Source organism: Suncus etruscus, chromosome 1, assembly GCF_024139225.1.
Source record: "Suncus etruscus isolate mSunEtr1 chromosome 1, mSunEtr1.pri.cur, whole genome shotgun sequence".
Taxonomy (NCBI): Eukaryota; Metazoa; Chordata; class Mammalia; order Eulipotyphla; family Soricidae; genus Suncus; species Suncus etruscus.
This window is the reverse complement of record NC_064848.1, coordinates 170,928,058-170,944,168: the sequence shown is the minus strand read 5'-3', so window position 1 is coordinate 170,944,168 and position 16,111 is coordinate 170,928,058. Positions and strand designations below refer to the sequence as shown.

The 16,111-nt window shown below is 42.1% G+C and overlaps 1 protein-coding gene across 1 annotated transcript in view; it reads right to left on the bottom strand.

Moving 5' to 3' along the window:
* The window catches only part of ACACA (acetyl-CoA carboxylase alpha), a 276,321-nt gene that overhangs the window by 36,672 nt on the left and 223,538 nt on the right, over window positions 1-16,111 (bottom strand). The window contains exons 44-48 of the mRNA XM_049772768.1: window positions 14,189-14,332; window positions 12,392-12,512; window positions 6,894-6,990; window positions 3,330-3,426; window positions 2,339-2,474 (exon numbers count right to left, since the gene is read on the bottom strand). Coding sequence (XP_049628725.1) covers window positions 2,339-2,474; window positions 3,330-3,426; window positions 6,894-6,990; window positions 12,392-12,512; window positions 14,189-14,332 — 595 coding nt within the window. The remainder of the gene's footprint in view (window positions 1-2,338; window positions 2,475-3,329; window positions 3,427-6,893; window positions 6,991-12,391; window positions 12,513-14,188; window positions 14,333-16,111) is intronic.

Below are 16,111 nucleotides of genomic sequence, written 5' to 3'. Positions count from 1 at the left end.
ATGGTGGTAGGGCATTTGCCTTGCATGCAGCCAACCCAGGACAGAGTCAGGTTTGATTCCTAGCATCCCATGGTCCCCGAGCCTGCCAGGAGTGATTTCTTTCTTTTTTCTTTCTTTTTTTTTTTTTTGTGGTTTTTTGGGTCACACCCGGCAGCGCTCAGGGGTTACTCCTGGCTCTATGCTCAGAAATCACCCCTGGCATACACAGGGGACCATATGGGATGCCAGGATTCGAACCGATGACCTCCTGCATGAAAGGCAAACGCCTTACCTCCATATTATCTCTCTGGCCCCCAGGAGCGATTTCTAAGAGGAGAGCCAGGAGTATCCCTGAGCACTGCCAGGTGTGGCCCAAAAACAAACACAAAAGCATAATTAATAAAAAATGCATCCAAGTTCCAAATAAAAGTCAGGCTTGGGGCCGGAGCAGGTCATGCTTGCAATAGCCTAGGACGGATCACGGTTCGATACCCTGGCATCCCATATGGTCCCCCAAGCCAGGAGCAATTTCTGAGCGCATAGCCAGGAGTAACCCCTGAGCATCACCGGGTGTGGACTAAAAACCAAAAAATAAAATAAAATAAAATAAAATAAAATGAAAAGTCAGGTTTGAGAGACATTACAGGAAGTCAGGCATTTGCTTTCAATATAGCTGACTTCAGTTTGATCCCACATAAGCAGATGGCTGTCTGTGCATTGCCAGAAGTGACTTCTGAGTACAGAGCGAGGAATCACCATTAGCATGGCTGGGTAAAATTGCCAAAAGTACTTTTCAAAAAACCCTTAATAACCAAAAACAAACAAAAGGCTATACAGTGCTTTTTTTCAACTAGGTATATGCAAGTTGTTGGCAAAAGCCTTTATCTTTCTCTACACAAAGTTAACCATCTGTAAAATGGCTTTCCCTTTCTCAGTTAGAGATGCTCCTGCTGCAAGCCCTACCAAGAGTTCATTCTTTAACAGTTTGTCTTCAGCACTCAGCATTTATTCCAGTATAGCAACTCCTCTGCCCTGTTAGCCCATTCTATTACTTCTGAACCTTGAGTTCTCCTGCAATGGATAAAGCTGACACTCACTAGCACACCCAACCCTTCCATGAGTCAGCCACTGAATTCAGACCTTCATCACTATGAAAGGTAAAGTGTGTTTCCTTCGGCTTTCCTGAACTGTCTACAGTGGTTTTGCACTCTGAGGAGTCTTACTAAATGGTGATACTGGTTGCCTAATCACTAAGCAATTCTCCTAGTGCACAGCAGAGCCTTTATAATAATGGTCTAATAGGCTGGAGCCACGGGCCCAGGGCTGTTTTTGGATAAATAAAACACATCTCAAATTACTGCAGTGAAAAGCTTCTGGTGCAATTTGTTTGCTTTCTTCTCGTGAAGGTTAATTTCGGTATCTATCTTGACCATTACCAAATGCTAAAGAATAAGTCCCCCCAAAAGAGAGTATGTGACAAAAGGAGTATTTGTTAAATGCTCCCTTTTATAAATCCATATCACACCACTACTCTAGGTGTCAGGAGGATAATTTACTGCTTTTAAGAGGGGAGAGGGGGAGAGGGGGAGAGGGGGAGAGGGGGGGGAGAGAGAGAGAGAGAGAGAGAGAGAGAGAGAGAGAGAGAGAGAGAGAGAGAGAGAGAGAGAGAGAGAGAGAATCTTTGTTAGGGGCTTTCAGAGGTTACCCAGGGGTCTCAAACTCACAGCCCACAGGCCATTTGCGGCCCTCCGTACAACATTTTGTGGCCCTGCCCTAGAGGAATCTTTTTTTGTTTTGTTTTGTTTTAGATGTTTGGGTCACACCCCCAATGATCAAGGCTTACTACTGACTTTGCACTCAAGGATCACCCCGACTTTGCCTCCTGTGGCCCCCAGGTAAATTGAGTTTGAGACCCCTGCTTAAGCCATGTGCTAGGGGTAATCTTAGTATAACCAGCTTTACCCAGGACCATAAGAGCAGTTCATTATTCACCCGTGGAACCATCTCACCTAGGGTACACTGAAATTCTGTACAGAATTGTGAAGCATACTGAATTTTCTCCTTTAAATTGAACCTCAGAAAGTGCCTCAGAGGGAGAATATTTTATCAAAACCTATGGTGACAGATCGTCAAGATATCCATACAAACTGCCCAATATAGAGGTCTGGGATGATGGCTCAAAGGTAGAAACCATGTTTTTGGTTTTTTTTTTCTGGCATGTGGCAGGCCCAGGTTTGATCACAATACGGCACAGTCTCCTGAGCTGAGCCTAGAGCAACCTTAGTGTACCAACAAGTGTGACCCAACACACCTCCTTCAAATCATTTATGCCCTTCCTGTCCAGAACCATGCCAGTCACCTTTCATTCCACCAGAGAAGCCTCTCCAATTGGCAAAAACCATCAAAGGTAGCCCTTCACGGTTGAAGTCCTTGATAGCTTGAAAGGTCTTAAAAGCAGAGTCTGGGAACCAAACTTGTCCAGCCTGCTGGATTATCTATGGGGTAAGTCAAAAAAGAAAGACATAATTAACAACAAATCGAGGGGTAGTCTCTCCAAGATGAACAAGGTTTTACTGATTAAAAACCTTTTAATAAAACCAAACAAACAAAATCAAACCCACTATAAACAAAGATCACCTTTGAAGTTAAAAAGAATCCTGGATTTGTTAGATCTTTGTAAATGTTGATCACACCACTGTTCTAGTTGCAAGCAGGATTCCTCACTGCTTTTAATGGAAGAATGAAATCCTTGTTCCGGCCTTCCTGATGCAATACACCCCTCTTCAAAAGCAGATCAACTGAGCAATAGTGTCTAAGTCTTTTCACCTCTACTAGGCTCAACTTTCTGGACTGTAGTTAATCAACAGGACACTGATGTGACATGGATGCTACTGAATAATCTATGTCCTACTCTCTAATCTTCATTTTGTGGATGTTGTCAGGATACAAAACGGAATACACCCCTTTAAAAAGAATGGCCTGTGGTGTTCAGATTGGGAAAGGGAAGACTTCCTTATCACCTGTCATGTGGTGCTCAGAAAATCTGCAAGTGAAGTACCCCTCAGCATTATTTCAATTGCCTTTCTGTAAGCCCACCTTTCCAACCAAAGTCAGTAGCTTTTTAGTGCCAACCACTAAATAACTATTAAATTCTTTCAGGCCAAAGTTAGCTTGTAGTCTACACAGCCATTTTAATATTGAGCACAGAATAGACTGAAATTATCCAAAGCTGTTGCCCTTTCCTATAAAACTGGTGGATTGCAAAGTGGTTTGTTCCCAAGGTATCAGCAGGCCATGAAGAAGGGAGACATAATCCTAAGCAAAGCACAGAGGGAATTTAGGTGATCTACCTTTGCTTCAGAATCCAGGTTTGCAGGATCAGCTGGAATACTGAGTTCCACTGTTCGGGTTTCTACGGCAACCACTCCCACTGGTATTCCTCCTAGCCTGTTTAAAGATGAAGAAAAAAAAAAGCCACTTAAGAACCCAATGTCAATTTACAGTGACTCATTTATTTTTCAGCCCCATATCAAAACACTGGAGATCTGGGATCGGTGCTGAAAGTCTATGGAATTGGCAAAGATAGTAAAACTTTGTAATAGGGTGGGAAATGACTCTTTCCAACCACAAGCTAAGTCCAAACCAAGGGGAACGTTCATATTCAGACCCAACGGCCTTGCATGCTTGTATGCATACTCATTACTTATTTATGGCTGCTAAACGAAATGTCTTAGTTTTTTCCAGAGCATCTCTTTTGTGAAGATGGAAGGAAATGTTCTGAATGGTAGCAGGATCCTGAAATTGTTTCTAATGGCTGCTGCTGCTGGTACAGAATGACAGTTTATGACAGTTTATGGGAATAATGAGAAATAGCAGTGGGTCAGTGAGACAGCTCTGTATACAAAAGAGCCAAGTTTGATCCCAGCAGTGCATAACCCTGAGTATCACCAGGTATGACACTGGTGGTCTCTGGCACTACAGGTCTGGAGCAGGGTTGTGTTTAGGCCTAAAGAACAGTGGAGTGTCATTGGAAGTGGTCCCTGGAGTCCCTAAACACTATGGGGTGGGAGGCCCGGCGCACTGTCCCAATGAGTCAAACATAGGAAAGTAGTCGAATGATTTCTTAGCAGTTTCTTTCACTGGAAGATATCAATGAGCCAGAAATTTTAGTAATAATTCTGGTGAAATGGGTGATCTATAGTCAAAGTCTATCTCCAAACTACAATGATTAAAAAATAAATGAAATGTTCATGAGCTAAAAGCTTCTGCACTGTACATTTACCCTTCCATGCTAGTCAGAACAAGGATGTCCTAAAATACACCAGAAAATAGAGAAAAGAGGAAAGTATAAAAAGAGGAGAAAGGATAGTGAGAAAAGGTGTGGGAATGAGAGGGAGAGGAAGGACAACAGAAACAGACAATGTCAAGGGTGAGACCTTACTTTGGAAAATATGATTCAATCTTCAGTTTCTAAGCCAAATTCCTTAGGGTTGGGCTGGGATGGGTTATATAGTCTAGCATTCCCCACAGCATCTCCATAACAAACTTTTTCATGAAGGATGGTCCTTGGTTGTTACACTGGCTACTGGAAATGGAGGCCTGACAAGGGCCTGAGAGGGGACCACCCACCCCTTTGTCACTTGCCTGCACTGAATCAGAATCAAAAGCCCTCTAGACAACCAGACAACGAGCAGGAGGTACACAGGAGGGTTCAGAAATATTCCTGTTCACAATGATTAACAATCCAGCTGGAAACTTGTAATTGCAAAAGCCACCCTAAATCGGTAACTTATAACTTATATATTAGGGCCCATGTGACCTAATAAAGAACATCTTTATCCGAGTATTACAGTTATTTATTGAACTTGAAAACAGCTCAGAACAACTTCTGTTTTCTATTATACTTCATATAAATTTTATCAGGCTAGCACATGAAGATGCTACATCTTGTTTTATAGTGTGTCCCTGGACAAGGTGCCATGGAATAATAAAAGACAATTTACAGCCAATAGCACACATATTCCAAACATACATACCAAAGATGAGTTTTGGCAGCACTTACAGTAACAATCCCAGAAGAATACATTTATATTTATTTCTCGAAATGCCATTGCTTTTGAAAGAAGGTAGCTCCATTTGTGTTTTATATACTGGTGAGCATGTGTATGTGTTTGGAGTAAGAAGCTCAGAACTCATCAGAAGAAAAGAAAGGAAGAAGTCAGTGAATGTTACAACAAACAATGGCAGAGCTAACCAAAGACAATCTTGACTGATCTTGGTTGCAGAACAATCCCTATTCTTTCAGTTATAAGTGTAATGTGTTATATTCTTGTTTCCTCATGGGAGGATCTTAAAGATCTAAACAAAGGTTTGGCTTTTAGAGACTTAATCTCTCTCTCTCTCTCTCTCTCTCTCTCTCTCTCTCTCTCTCTCTCTCTCTCTCTCTCTCTCGTTTAAAGACAGAACACAGCAGCAAAATAGATAAGACAAATCCTTTTAAAATGTTGGCTCTCATGTGATTTGAGGTCTATATGTAACAAAGCCACAGAATCTGGGTGGAATGGCTCTCTTGCTAGAGTATTCCATCATGTCATCCAGTGGGGACTTGACTAGACTTAAACAATAATCATCACTGGGACCCTGAAGTCCCTGGTGAGGTAGAAGGTCTGTGAGGCCAGAGAAAATGGAGACTAGTCCCTGAGTGTTTGTCAGGGATCACTCCAGTCCTGACTCCCCTCTAGAGCTGTAGTGGAAAACCTTGTCTGTGGGACTGGCCATCTGATGGTGCCCTGCAACTGGCTGTAGGAGGCATGCTGACCTGTGGTAGAGAGAGAACCACAAAGCATAGAATTTTATTTCAAAACTAGAATCTAAATCTCAACCCAATGTGGCATGTTTGAGAATCTTGAGCAGGTGCCACTTTTCACCAAGATAAGGAGAACTGATTGCCCCCGAGAGGAAGGTGAGCTCCAGATGTGGGTCCCTGGGGCAGCTCGTCTCTGCAGCACTGAGTGAGATTAAGATCAGCCTTGGCAGGTGCTCGTTATAGGGAGCGCTACAGATTATTTCGTGCAGAGCTGGCTGTTGAGTGAAGCACTTCTTAGAGAGGGTATTAAAATTTAATAGAAACTTCAATTTCCCTCTTGAAAAATACAGGTATCCAGGCAACCTATTCTAGCTTCTTTTACTCACGTCCTGTTTCGGGTCAACCTTTCCTGCCCACCCCACCCCCAATTCAAATCTGATGATAAACCAATATAATGCATTTGCAACTTAAATCATCTGAATGCTATGAAGGAGGAACTTCTCTTATGAAACTCAGAGAATGGTGATTTTGAGTCATTTGTCACCTTCTCCTGAAAGGAAATGATCTTTTTAAGGAAGTGTGGAGGGTCACCTGGTGGGTTGTGTCTATTGTAGTCAAGCTTTACAGCACCGAAAAAGCTTTTCTTTCAGCATTATAAAAAAAAAAAAAAAGTTGGCCAATTTTCAGATTTCAGATTCAACACATCAGTGGAGTGACACACAAAATGATGACTGGAAGCCAGAGCTCCAGTTATGATGCCTTGGGCATGACTATAATCTAATATTCTTTTTTTTTTTTTTTTTTTTTTTTTTTTTTGGTTTTTGGGCCACACCCGGTAACGCTCAGGGGTTACTCCTGGCTATGCGCTCAGAAGTCGCTCCTGGCTTGGGGGACCATATGGGACGCCGGGGGATCGAACCGTGGTCCGTCTCCTAGGCTAGCGCAGGTAAGGCAGGCACCTTACCTCCAGCGCCACCGCCCGGCCCCTAATATTCTTACAAAGTTTCCACAAAGAGAAAATTCTTGGTGGAAACTTATACAGTCATGGTCCTGTCTATCCTTGGTTTGGAGCTCAGAGGAAAAGTTTGAAAAATAAAAGAATTCTTACCTGGCTCTTCCTACTACCACAGTCTGGGCCCAGGGTTGCATGATCTCCGAGAAAGAGCCATAGTCAAAAAATCCACTCAGCCACTGACCTTTCTGAGCTATAGGATGAAAAAAAAAGAAAACAAAGAGTGAAGATAGTCAATTCATTGAAAATGCACTGGAAATGACAAAACTAAGTTTGGATTTGGAGGATTATTTGCGGGGAAGGTTGTTGCTTTGAACCATATTACAATAGATGGAAGCATTAAGCAATTGAATGTTCATCCACCTTCAGACATCATACCCTATTTCATTTGCGAGCTGGATGAGAAGATTCATTTATCAGCAAAAGTATCATTTATTGTTAAATGATGGAGTTCAGCTAGAAGAGTTTGCGTGCTTTTAAATAAATAACTTGGCTTCCCCCGCCCCCCATATGCAAACATTTGTCAAAAGGTAGCCAAGTCATTAAAGTTGTTTTCAAGGGGCCAGAGAGATAGTGCAGCTGTATGGTATTTGCCTTGCACGCAGCTGATCCAGGAAGGACCTTGGTTCAATCCTTGGCATCCCATAGGGTCCCCCAAGCCAGGAGCGATTTCTGAGTGCATAGCCAGGAGTAAGCCCTGAGCGTCACCGGGTATGGCCCCAAAACAAAACAAAACAAAAACAACCCCCCCCCCAACACAAAGATGTTTTCAAAATGTTTGTTACTTTTTTAAGAATTAAGTTTACAGTTTTGCTTGATTTTCTGATTTCCTTTCAATGGAAAGTTGAAGACAAAACAAACGCTAAATATTAATGATTAAATGAGAGCCAAGCTTCTCTGCCTGAAAAACAGCAAGAAAGGGCCACCTTATTTGCAGATGAAAAGTATATTCTTTCTACAAGAAAGGACCAAGCCCATATACTCTCAACAGAGAGTGAAAATTTAACAGTTGAGGTTATTAATTTCTCACAGAATTTCCTTTGATGGTAAGATAGGTAACTTTTAATATCTAAGTTTAAGAAGAAAAAAAAATTCAATTCCACAGGCATCCATATTTGACCAAGGTCCCACAAAAGCTTCTGCAAACAACTGTTTCCTAGCTTGCCCTCTCAGCTCACAGTTTCTTAGGGATTCTTCTAATTTGAACATAGGCCCTCTGCCCCCTAAAAGTCCAAGTCCAAAACCAATTAAAAGTGGAGATCCGAGCAAGCTAACCTCTGCTGACTTAAACAGGATGGAGAGTGTTTTATCAAGACTAAACTTGTAATTACTGTGTTCTACATTCCTTGCCTCTATGGCCCCAGTGTAAAATGTGATCATCCGTTTCAAAATTATCTCTCTATCGTGAACTCAAAGCCGATCGTTTAGATTCTGGTCTCGTGTTGGGCGTCAGTTTGAAGAATATCACAGCACTATCTCCTTTAATAAATGACTTTAACTTTTCACCTAGAAGATATCTGCTTTAACTTATCACAAGGAATCATCTGCTTTCTTTAACGCTTCCACTAAATTAAAATCTGAAGTCACTCGATTTGGGAGCGAGTGTTAGCTACACATAGACAGCAGGATGAATTGCTAGGGAGTCGATGAAAAAATATTATCCCAAAACAGAAAACTTAGTTTATCACAATTTCATTTTATTTAGTGGATCTCATTAATAATGGCTGGGATAATACCTATCCACACACACATATCAGCTCACTCCATGAAAGAGAGCTCAAATTTTGATGAAGAGTTTAAACTAAACTGACTAAATACATGATGATTTTGAAAACTTAACTTTACTCTTACTTCAACAACAGTAATTTGGGGGCTTATTTCCATTTCAAGCTGGAAATATTCTTTTCTTTCAAAATCTTCTTGTCTTGCATTGTAGGCAACTGAGATTTGTGCCCCAACACCCTAGAGGGTACCCTCAGCACTACTAGGAGTGATCTCTGACCATAGTCAGGAGAGTAAGTCCACAGCACTGCCAGGTATGGCCCAAGAACCAAAAGCAAAACAAAAATCTTCCTGTTCTGTCTGTTGAGTGAGGGTGATAGATCATTGATCAGCTATGGTTATATAATTATTTTTAAACACTTACACACTTATGCAAGATTGAGTTTCCTGCATATAATGTTTCAACACCAATTTCTTTGCCAGTGTCAATAAGTGTATTTTTACCAAAAAAATCCAACCAACCAAACAAACAAAAAAACAGATCATGTTCAGTTCAGACAGGTACCGTATTTGCTGGTGTATAAGACGACCCCTTAATTCTGCAGTTAAAACATGGGTTTAGGCCTATATTTGCTGTTTCAGACAGAACGTTCTGTGCTGCATGTGCTGCATATGTTCCTGTGCTCATGTACCACAGTGAGCCAATCACAACAAGCAAAGGTTCAAAGGTTATACTGTAATAGACTTCCTCTCTGACTCTGGCCAATCTGAGCAGGCTTTTTACAGTGTAGATTCCGGTCCAGAATATTGTTTAATTTGCATGCATAAAAAGCCTGCTTGAATTGGCTGAATTAGAGAGGCGGTCCGAGCAGCCTTGCAGTGATTGGTGCAGGATCGAGTTGGAAAATTCGTTCTGTGGCAATAATCAAACAATTTTCATTTAGCGGCATATTGAAACTTTTTTCGGGATATACTCGGCATATAAGACGACCTCCAATTTTCAGTTGACTTTTTTTGTTTCAAAGTCGTCTTATATGCTGAAAAATACAGTACGCTAGAAACCAGCCAATATGACTTTCCATATTTCTAAAGGAAACTCTTTAAGTGTTCTGAATTCTTCCTAATAGTTCTGAATGAGGGCTGATTAGTATCTTATACTCATAGCTTTTAGCCAAAATTGTGGTATAGAAATGAGATATAGGGAAAGGATTACTATATTGATTTTACCATATATATAAGAAAATCTATTTAGTCTTGCTAAGATTAGCAAGGATACTAAAAACAAGTAAAAATTTAAATTAAGGGGCCGGGTAGGTGGCGCTGGAGGTAAGGTGTCTGCCTTGCAAGCGCTAGCCAAGGAAGGACTGCGGTTCGATCCCCCGGCGTCCCATATGGTCCCCCCAAGCCAGGGGCGATTTCTGAGCACATAGCCAGGAGTAACCCCTGAGCGTCAAATGGGTGTGGCCCAAAAACCAAAAAAAAAAAAAAAAAATTTTAAATTAAAATCGTTTGGGGGTTACATTTTGACACTATCTATAATTTGGCTTCAGACTAAGTTCTAATCTCCTAATAGCTGTGTGATCTTCCAGAAATCACTTAACTTCTCTGAATCCTCACAATGATCTCGTTGCATCTAGGAGACATGGTAAGCTCAATAAAGATTATGTTTCTGAGTTGCTTTATAGTCCTACCAGGCTCAGAGTGGGTGCCACAAGCACCCCAGATTGTATCCTGAGCCTGCCAGGAATGACCCCTGAGCAGAGAGTCAGGAGTAAGCTCTGAGTACTATAGGTGTGGACCTCTATAAAAATAGAATTTCTTTTTTTTTTTTTTTTTTTTTTTTTTTGGTTTTTGGGCCACACCCAGCGTTGCTCAGGGGTTACTCCTGGCTATCTGCTCAGAAATAGCTCCTGGCAGGCACGGGGGACCATATGGGACACCGGGATTCGAACCAACCACCTTTGGTCCTGATTGGCTGCTTGCAAGGCAAATGCCGCTGTGCTATCTCTCCGGGCCCAAAAATAGAATTTCTTATGAATAATTTATTTATTAATAAAACCCTTATTTGCTTGTTTTGTTTTGGGGAAATACCCAAAATACCAGTGTTCATGGATTACTTCTCTTTCTGTACCCAGAAATTACTCCTGGTGGTGTTTAGGGAACCATATAGGATGGGTCAGGCTGTGTACAAAACAAATGTCCTACTCACTGTACCTTCTCTCCGACACCAATAAAGCCTGTATTAATAAAGGTATAAACATCAAAAAGAATAAGAACAACCAGTGCTGGCATGGATGCAGGGAGAAAGGGACGCTCATTCACTGCTGGTGGGAATGTAGACTGGTCTAGCCAATATGAAAATTTCTCAGCTGCTTCTGAAAATATATTCCATGGGCCCAAAAACACAATGCAGAAAAGGCACCTGCACTTCTATGTTCATTGTAGCACTATTCAGAATAGTTAGAATCTGAAAACAATCCAAGTGCCCAACAACAGATGAGTAATTTGCTTATCATGGAGAGACATTTCATTCATGCTAAGTGAAATGAGTCAAAGGGGCAGACAGAATGATCATACTCATTTGTGGGATGTAAACAAAAACAAACAATAGATTAGACTAATAGCCAAAGATCATGGGTGGGGGCAGTGCAGTTAAGACAGAAAAGGGACCCTATGACAATAATAGTTGGAAATGATCACTCTAGACAAGAACTTGGTGCTGAAAGGAGGTAAAATGATAATGTATGATATCTTTTCAGTAACAGCATTGAATATCATGGCACCTAAAAGAAAAAAAAGGGTGAGAAGGTGAGGAGGGTCAGACAGACAGAAAGAAGAAAAGCATAGAGGCATTCTGGTGGTGGTGGTGGTGGTGTAGAGGGAAGAAAAAGAACAATGTCCTGTGAAGGGATAGATGTTGGAACATTGTATGACTGAAACTCAACCATCAACAACTTTTGAACTATCTCAGGTGAGTCATACAAATTTTTTAAAATAAAGGTGCATTAATAAACAAATAATTATCAATACTTCCTTTTGAAGTTCTTTTTTTTTTTTCTTTTTGGTTTTTGGGTCACACTCGGCACTGCTCAGGGGTTATTCCTGGCTCTATGCTCAGAAATCACCCCTGGCAGGCACAGGGGACCATATGGGATGCCGGGATTCGAACCACCGTCCTTCTGCATGAAAGGCAAACGCCTTACCTCCATGCTATTTCTCCGGCCCCTTGAAGTTCTTTTTTCAACAAAATTTCAATGACTAAAATTTAATAAATTACCTTCATTCCCATTTTTTAGCTGGCTTGCCTTTTAAATAGCTATATTACACACACAAAAATGAGTAAATACTTCCTCAAATAAAGTCAAAAGATTAAAAACTAGATTTAAAACAGAGCAGGGGAATTCGGAGCTTCACCAAATAATTTCCTAATAAGATAGCTTTGTTATAGTGAAATGGACTGACAAATGAGAATATAAGTTTACCTAACATGGACTAGCTGTTCTCTTTGAAGTTAGGGGGAAACAAAATCAACCTCAAGATAGGGTCTGGTCTTTCACTTCTATAAGCTTTTATAGCTTATTTTTAACAGTTTTAAAGTTTTTGAACCCATTAAGTAATAAGCTCTTTAAATATCGGAATAAACACAAGGAAAGTATCTGTAACTGGTTGATTTGTAAATCTTATTTCACTTATTTTTCATTTGCTCATGAAAAGTTTCCCACTTTATTTTCTTCAGATAGCCTCCCCACCTCCCCACCATATGATTTCTCATCTCAATTTACTTAGTTCTGCCTTATTTGTCCCAGGCTATAATGTTGCATACTGAAATCTTGAGGACCAGGGCACAATTGAGTCCTTTAAATACAACATACTTGGATGAGGACGGCCTGCTAGCATCCAGCGGGGATCATATGGAGCCTTTGTGGGAACAAACTCGATGATTCTATCGATTGGATCCTTGGAGTTCAGAAGAGGAACAGAACTGTGCACACTCTAGAAATGGGGACAGAGAGGAAGAGAGCACAGAAGTAAACAACAGGCATATCTGACAATTTAGCAACTTGTGGCTAGGATGTCACAGTACGGACTGAGACCAATTTGTCCTGATCATTGGCTAAAAGCATCCCAAATATGTGCCTGGCCCTGAGGGCGATGAACAAGCCCTCAAGTAGGTACTGAAGCCTGGAATGAAGCTGAGCACTCACTTTGACTCTTTTTTTTTTTTTTTGTTACACCCATCTTTTTTTGTTGTTGTTGTTACACCCATTGGCGCTCAGGGGGTTACTCTTGGCTCTGTGCTCAGAAATCGCTCCTGGCAGGCACGGGGGTCCACATGGGATGCTGGAATTTGAACCACCGTCCATCCTGGGTTGGCTACGTGCAAGGCAAACACCCTACCACTGTGCTATCTCTCCAGCCCCCCTTTGACTCTTAATTTCAGTGCTCAGGTTTTCTGAGAAAATTTTCAAAGGGATGGATGATGACTACAGAGGAGCAAAGCTACCAGAAGGCCCACCTATACCTGGATCTGAGCTCAGGATAGTTAGTTCAGGAAGGTTTCTAAGGCTGAAACATCAGGAAGAGGCATAATCAATGGAATTCACAGGCAATTTAAAGGCAGAAGCCAGGACTGATTTTAAGAAAAAAAATTTGGATAGAAAGATAGCTAAACAGGCTGGAGCAGATACTTTGCAAGTGAAAGCCCAGGGTCAGTCACCAGAAACTGCATCTGGTCCCCTGGTCTTGCCAGGAGTGATTCCTTTCAAAAGAGTAAGTCTTTTTTTTTTTTTTTTTGGTTTTTGGGTCACTCTCGGTATTGCTCAGGGGTTACTCCTGGCTGTCTGCTCAGAAATAGCTCCTGGCAGGCACGGGGGACCATATGGGACACCGGGATTCGAACCAACCACCTTTGGTCCTGGATCGGCTGCTTGCAAGGCAAATGCCACTGTGCTATCTCTCCGGGCCCAAAAGAGTAAGTCTTGAGTGTTGTTAGGTATGTACTCTGCCCGCCCTTCAAAAAGCAATCCGAACAAACAACCAAAATAAAACATGCTCAGGGCCAGAGTGAGGGTATAGGAGGTAGGACATTTGCCTTGCATGCTGTTGACCCTGGCAGTGCCATGAGCCCAGTCAAGAGTAATCCTTGGGGCCCGCGAGATGGCGCTAGAGGTAAGGTGTCTGTCTTGCAAGCACTAGCCAAGGAAAGATTGCGACCGTGGTTCGATCCCCCAGCGTTCCATATGGTCCCCCCAAGCCAGGGGCAATTTCTGAGCGCTTAGCCAGGAGTAACCCGAGCATCAAATGGGTGTGGCCCGAAAAACCGAAAAAAAAAAAAAAAAAAAAAGGGAGTAATCCTTGAGGGTAAAGCCAGGAATAAGACCTAAGCACAGCTAGGGTGGGACCCAAAAGTGGCAACAAACAAAACTCAACAAAATAAAAATATGTCTCAACTGAGGCTAGAGAGTTATATCAAAAGTCTGAATGTATGCTTTGTAAGCAGAAAGCCAAGGTTTGAACTCTAGCTTCACCAGAGAGAATCCCAGAACACTGAGTTTGGGAGATATTGCTGAGAACCGGTGGGAGTGGCCCATCTCTTATCCCACAAAAGGGCATGTCCAAGCACAAGGAAGTGAGTGATGGACTTTGTTAGTGATGGTAGAAGGGCTCACCTTAGGCATGTAGGACAGCCAGTGCAGGATCGTGAACACTCCCTCAAAGTCATCACAGACAGTGCTGTGGGTAACTCCATTGTTGTGCATGATCTGGATGCCCCCCAACTGGTTGTTGGAGGTGTATACCTCCCGCCCAAGAACCTAGGAAAACAAGCAAGAGGAAAGACATTCACTTTGTCATAAATAAAGACAAGTTGCATTTCCAAGTTCTTGTGAAAATGGTACTTTACTCCATAAGACAGTGATTCCAGTCTTTCTGGGCTGCTGTGGAAGGGGAGGCAGAGAAGGGATGCTATTTGGACTTTTATCCTAAAAATGAAAACTGAAAGCAAAAGATTTAGCCATCACATATATTGCTGCAATAGAAAAATTAGCAATCCACCCTCACTCCTCAACTGCACAGATATTTGAGGTATCCTTTGACTTTGCGCTGAAACTGCAAGAATAGGAGAGGTCTCGCACCCCGAGACTACATCTTTGTCCCAACCCTGGCAAAGCTGCTATGACATACTCATCTTTTGAAAATCTTTAGTGACAAGTTGGTTAGAGTTAAAGAGATGCTGTAAGGGCTGCCTTTCTCCTTACATTTGATTTTTAAAGTTGGTCCTCACACATAAGCACTAAGCTGGTAAAACCCTGAAGCAACTCATGATCTACACATGAGCCCTTGAGGCGAAAGCCTTCTTTGTGTACTGGATGCAGAGCAGTGATTTATACCCAAGCCTGCCTCGCCTCCATCCTTCTCTCCCAAGGTTCTAGGGAATTCAGGGCCCTAGTTCCTGGTGTCCCCCTGCAAGAGTTTAACCCTTGTGAGGTCCAAGGGCACCAATAACTGGAAACCACAAAGTTCCCTTTAAGGAAGAGAGGGGAAAAATATTCTTGCACTTGGAAATTGCAGGTTTTCTTTTTCCCTTGAAGATTGGTTAATAATTTCTTCCAGGGAGGGAGGTTTTCTGACCCAGCAGATGGAAGCCGGGAAGCCTGATCACTGACTATTGCAAACTGCTGAATGTGTAGTAATTGCCAGTCATCTGGGGCAGCCCTGGAGAGCTCTAAACAGTTGTAGAGCGCTCACTGTATTGTACCTTTTCTGTTCCCCTCCCAGCTTCCTTTCGAAAATAACTACTACACCAAATTTTTTTCCTTACTAACTTTTATTTGCTTCCAGTCTCTGGGGAGAAGCTAATAAATGAAAGAGCCACGAATTCTGCTTCTAAATTCCCATTTTGCTCCTTCCTGTTAGGCACTTTGAGAGGTTCCTGCACTCTGGGTTGAGCCTGTGCATCAAGACCCTCCAAAGGCTGAGGAACTTGGTGACCAAAGTAATCACCTCTGTGTGACCCAGATGGCCTTGGTTCCATTTAACTTCAACCAGGATGGGTGGAGGAGACTCCTTTGAAAGGAATAGCAAAAAGTAAAATAAAAATAAAAATCAGGCAGTGTACAGAATAGGTCTTCGTGTGTGGCTCTGAGCTGAGTAACATGCTAGCAATGCCTTTGTAGGAGACTTTGAAATGGGGCAGACCTGAGGAGACCCCATCTGACTGACACAGGCCTCCCAGCCTCCTTGCATGCGCCTGTAATCTCAGCCCAAGCACCGAGGCTCTTTTCTCATTCTCCTGCTGTCTCTTTCCATTTGCCCTCTCTCTGACTGATACACTGATCTCTCGGTCACTTGGCTTTCTGCTCCACTGCGTCCATATTACTAATAACACCTCCGCCACGGCCAGTTTACCTCATGAAGGCAGGAGCACATCATTACAAAATAAACTCATAACTTTGACATTCTAGCAAATACACGCCGTTTGTTATTTTTATGGCTTTAGTCTTTCTAACAGGCAGAGGGCATTACATACCTGTTTCGTTTATATCTTTAAATGTGCGCACACATATACATGCACACATGCATCAGGAAACAAA